The sequence below is a fragment of the Vigna radiata genome, chromosome 9 (genome assembly GCF_000741045.1).
Source record: "Vigna radiata var. radiata cultivar VC1973A chromosome 9, Vradiata_ver6, whole genome shotgun sequence".
NCBI lineage: Eukaryota > Viridiplantae > Streptophyta > Magnoliopsida > Fabales > Fabaceae > Vigna > Vigna radiata.
Window position 1 is genome coordinate 19,922,106 of NC_028359.1, and position 4,934 is coordinate 19,927,039.

The 4,934-nt window shown below is 34.7% G+C and overlaps 1 protein-coding gene across 2 annotated transcripts; it reads left to right on the plus strand.

Annotated features, from left to right (window-relative positions):
- Window positions 1-203: 203 nt before the first annotated feature.
- Window positions 204-3,449, plus strand: LOC106774284 (PHD finger protein ALFIN-LIKE 1-like). 2 transcript variants are annotated; one of them, XM_022786139.1, is made up of 5 exons: window positions 204-455; window positions 543-575; window positions 1,145-1,367; window positions 2,176-2,308; window positions 2,868-3,449. In XM_022786139.1, exons 1-5 carry the CDS (start codon window positions 365-367, stop codon window positions 3,117-3,119), a joined length of 732 nt encoding a protein of 243 aa, XP_022641860.1. In that variant the 5' UTR covers window positions 204-364; the 3' UTR covers window positions 3,120-3,449. The 2 variants fall into 2 exon arrangements, with proteins under 2 accessions (XP_022641860.1, XP_014516710.1); XM_014661224.2 differs by having other exon boundaries at window positions 207-455; window positions 2,176-2,296.
- The last annotated feature ends 1,485 nt before the right edge of the window (window positions 3,450-4,934 follow it).

Genomic DNA, 4,934 nt, shown 5'->3' on the forward strand with positions numbered 1-4,934 from the left:
AAAAGCCTGCCATTTCAATATTCCCGCATTTTTTTTATTTACAATAGTCTGGTATGGTTTATAAAAACGTAATCACTGAATATAAAGTATAATAATAATAATAATAATAATAATAATAATAATAATAATAATAATAATAATTTGATTGTAGCGTTATTCACATAGACACGCAGACATAAACTCTTCCACTATGTCTGTTGTTCTATTTATTATTTTCCTCTCCAAATTCCAACCTCTTTCTCTCAGTCCCTAACACCATCACATGCACCCGCGATCCCTACGATCCCTTCCCATGGTCTCGACCCTGCACCCACGTCGCGCCTTCTAGAACCTTCCCCTTAGATCTCAATTGCCCCTTCCTTTCATGCAAATGGCTTCCACTCCCCGCACCGTCGAAGAGATCTTCAAGGATTACACCGCCCGAAGAACCGCCATCGTTCGCGCTCTCTCTCAAGGTCCTTCCTCTCTCTCTCTCTAACTCCCCTTTTTCCCTTCCAATTTCAGTCATCGCCCTAACACTTTAGGGCTTTTTCTTCTCTCAGATGTCGATGAATTCTACGGACTCTGTGATCCAGGTACAGCGAACCCGCGGATCTGAATTCTGTTTGCTTTACGTTCCAAAACTGTTTTCTTTTACTGATTTTCCAATTGTGTATTTTTTGTTTCTGTGTAAATTGAGCAAGTTGACTTTTTTTTCTTTTATCAGAATTTGAGCGAAAAAACATATAATAAAAGAAAGTCAAACTTTGACATGTCCCATCCGACATGTTTTATAACAAACGAATAAATAAATATAAATGTATTATTTGTTTATAATATATGTAAATTGGTTAACAAACTAATTATCAGTTAGTGATTTAAGCTGGTTTTGGATTCTTAGTTTGTGTATGTGTGACACTTAAGCAGTGTATGCGTTGTTACTAATCGGGTAAATTTTGAAAAGGTTAAGGTTGACTTGGGTCGGGTCTGTTCTTCTGTGTCATGTTGGGTTTTGGATTTTGATTTGGGTGTAAGGTTTGAGTTTGATATGCGCATAACTAACTGGTCGAGTTAGATGTGTTAGTTATATGGTTTTCTGTGATGATTACTGTGAATTTGTGTTGTTTCATTGAGTTCGAGGTTTTACTGGTTTGCTTGTTTTAAGATAAGGAGAACCTGTGCCTCTATGGACATCCGAATGAGACTTGGGAGGTGACTTTGCCAGCGGAGGAAGTTCCGCCGGAGCTTCCGGAGCCTGCTCTTGGAATCAATTTTGCAAGGGATGGCATGAACCGCAGGGACTGGCTTTCTCTGGTTGCCGTGCACAGTGATTCGTGGCTGCTTTCTGTGGCTTTTTATCTTGGAGCTCGTCTTAACCGCAATGAAAGGTACACTCTATCTTTGGTTTGGGTGTGAGCATGTGGTGAGGATTTAAGTTGGTTTTTGCTCGGTGTGTTCAATGCTGATGCTTAATTGCTGTGTGTAATGTTGAATACTGGGGTCTTGTTATTGTAATGGGTTCTGAAATGCATCAGGATCGTGATGGGTGAATGTTGTTGAAGAAATAATGGTTTTTAAATTAACTGGAAATGAATGAAATTTATTTGTGCACTGTTGTGATTCTGGATTATTTTATGCAAACAGTCCTTTTATTGGAGGTCTCTTAAGGCAATCTTATCTTCTAGTTTTCCTTCTCATCCAAAAGAGTAACAATTCAGGAAACTAATCATGAATTTGAGGTTGGTGGGATGGATTACCATCGTGCGTCTGTGAATTCTTATTATTTAATTTAAGTCCTCATCTTTTGGCAATCATGTTTATCTTTCCCACTTACAATTATGAGCTGCAAAGGGGATTATATTTTAAGCTGTAATAATATGCTTTATATTTTAACTCAACAATTATCTCAAAGCAATTCATAAGTGCCTTTATCTTTCTGCAATCGTGTTTATCTTTCCCTCCCATATTCAATTTAGAGCTGCAAAGGGCATTATATGTCCCAAAGATACTTAAGGAAAATATAATAAACTGAGTTTAATTTATTATTTGTACGGGGGAATATGTATATGCTGTTGCTTTGTTTCTTGGAAGTTTTTCCTTAGTAGAATTCCTGTTCTCATTTTCCACGACATCTGCTCTGTATCGATCCTATAACCCCTACATTCTATTGATGGTTCCATAAATTCCTTATGGCAGGAAACGTTTGTTTGGCTTGATAAATGATCTTCCTACTGTTTTTGAAGTTGTGACTGAGAGGAAGCCGGTAAAGGACAAGCCCACTGCAGACAGTGGAAGCAAATCTAGGGGCAGCACCAAGGTTAGTGTTGTTGTAAGTGTATGCATTTTATTTATTTATTTATTTTGTGGTCGGATCATCTGAATTTAGTTGATTAGCACTCTGTCATGGTTAGGTTATACTCACGCATTATAAAAGTTTGTAAGGAAAGTAAATCTGTCAATGTCATTATATCTTCTCAAGTTATTATGGTACTAAAAATTAAGCACAAATTTAACACTTTATTGAACATAATCATCGACTTGTTTATTAATTTTTAGTACACTCAAAAACTAAAGGGGGCCTTAAAAGATTCTGGATCTTAATCTTTTTGTGGAACTAAGAACAGAATCTGTCACAGTGATGCAACCACAATTATATTTTCCTCTTTGCATTATGATAATAAAAATTACTATATAGGTGAATAAATGGACTGTACTTTAGAAACCCTTTGATCATGAAATCTGTTTCATGTTGCAAATACTTCTAGGGATAAATGGAATGTATTTCAGAAACTCTTTGATCATGAAATCTGTTTCAGGTTCCAAGTACTTCTAAGACATTGAATTAAAGGTTGCTTCTATATGATGCTTGCTTCTTCATTTATCTGCAGAGATCAAGTGATGGGCAAGTTAAAAGCAACCCGAAGTTTGCAGATGAAGGATATGAAGAGGAGGATGACGAGCATAGTGAAACCCTGTGTGGGAGCTGTGGCGGAAATTACAATGCAGATGAATTTTGGATTGGTTGTGATATATGTGAGAGGTGGTTCCATGGGAAATGTGTGAAGATTACTCCTGCAAAAGCTGAGAGCATAAAGCAATACAAATGTCCATCATGCAGCTTGAGGCGGGGCAGGCCCTAAGCGAGGGCAATCTGAGAACTGAATAATTCTGTTTCATGGCCGACAAGATACTGTTATATTGTTGCATCTCCTACAGAAGTTTGTTTAAACAGTATAGTATCTATGTCTGATCATAATCTTTCAGATTAAGTTAATTTCTTCTACCCAGATTAATCATCAGTGTATGTTATATAATTTATAGAATAGGATACCTTACATTCTATTTTGTCGATTAATCTATATTTTGCTTGAATTTACCAGGTGTATGTATGCTTATTTTATTTTGTATCTGAATTCTGACACACAAGGTAGCTGGTAAAATACTGAGGTGTGACCGACCATTCCTGGATTCTTCTAATTCTATAACTATTGTGTTACTGAATAGGTTAATCAAAGTCTTTTCTGTGTTATTCTATTTTTACATTACATACTTGGCAGACTTGATATTAAACATACAAGGTTGTTTGATTTGAGAAAAGTATAACGTTTGTATTTCCTTCAGTAAAAGGACTACCAAAAGGGTATTGTTTTCATGTTTTATTGGTTCCTAAATATTTGTAAAACAAATTATGAAAGTGAAAAAGTTGTTATAAATAAAATATAAATTTAGGAATTTTACATGTGTTTCTCACTAAATTAATTTTCGTTTCGGTTCTAGTATAAATGTTTGCTTATGTTTTGGTTTCTACAAATTCTCATTGGCTAAGTGAATAAGTGTATTTTTTTTTCTTGTTTTCAACAAATTTTTATATTTTGTTTTGGCTTTTAATTTTATTGTTCACCATAATTTCTGTTATTATTTTGGTCCATGTTAGAGGTAATTGACTCAAATGGTTGATTGAGAACGGAGTGTGGTTCCTAGTAGTATAAATCATAGTATAAATCTTTCTTTCGTTTATTTTTGTTCCTTGCATATTTTGATATTGCATTATGGTCTAATTGTGCATCACTAGGTTTAAAAGTACAATTTATCATCTCTTATGTTTTTCTGTTTGTTTTCACAATTGGTATCAATCCTCTGCAATGTTAAGCATCACTTAATGTCTTAAGGAAAAGAAAATCATACCCTGGTTGAAATCAAGCAACAGCTTACAACAAAAAACAAGAGAACATCAAAGGGCCTCCAACCGTAGAGAAGACTTTCCATACTATAGAGACCGGATGGAAATGTATGTTAAGTCTACACATTACTAGTTGTTGAAGATCATCACTTGAGGATATACTAAAATTACGTCCCTAAAAGAAGACTAAAAAAAAGAAGATTTTAACACCATACAATTAATCAATAATGCAAGACACACTTCAACTTTTATTTTTGTCCAAAAATGAATATAAAAATGTTTGTAGGTTAAAGACGGTTAAAGAGATGTGAGACTCCTTAAAAATTAACTATGTGAACAACAAAGATGTTCAACTAATTTTGCAATCTTTACAAGCTAGCATGAATCCACCATGAAGAGAAGCATTAATGATATGTTTTAAAGGATGTTGGTCCTTCTAACCGAGCTTAAGGCTTTTGGATGTGCTTCTCCAAAGCACCGATCAACTTAAAGTTGTTAGATATCAAGTTAAAGGTTACATCTTTGAGATAGACAACAAAAAGAAGTAGCTATAATATTTAACAAAGGGCTTCAGACCAAGTTGAAGCCAAAGTGGGTATTAGTTAGAGGAAAAGATACCAAAGCACTCAAAGCTCTTGAGGATCATGTAGTTATGTTTGAGGTTAAGCACAAAAACTCAATTAACAAGAGAATCTCGCAATTGTCTCAAAAGTTTAAAAAAAGGCTTAAACGTTGAGGACAAGGCAAAAAAAAATATTTTCTTATAGAAAGAAAT

Excerpts from the sequence above, each read along its gene's own strand:
- LOC106774284 (XM_022786139.1), top strand. The coding sequence starts at position 365 with ATGCAAATGGCTTCCACTCCCCGCACCGTCGAAGAGATCTTCAAGGAT. Across the intron at positions 576-1,144 it reads CTACGGACTCTGTGATCCAG|ATAAGGAGAACCTGTGCCTC; the intron begins GTACAGCGAACC and ends GCTTGTTTTAAG. Across the intron at positions 2,309-2,867 it reads GCACCAAGGTTAGTGTTGTT|AGATCAAGTGATGGGCAAGT; the intron begins GTAAGTGTATGC and ends ATTTATCTGCAG.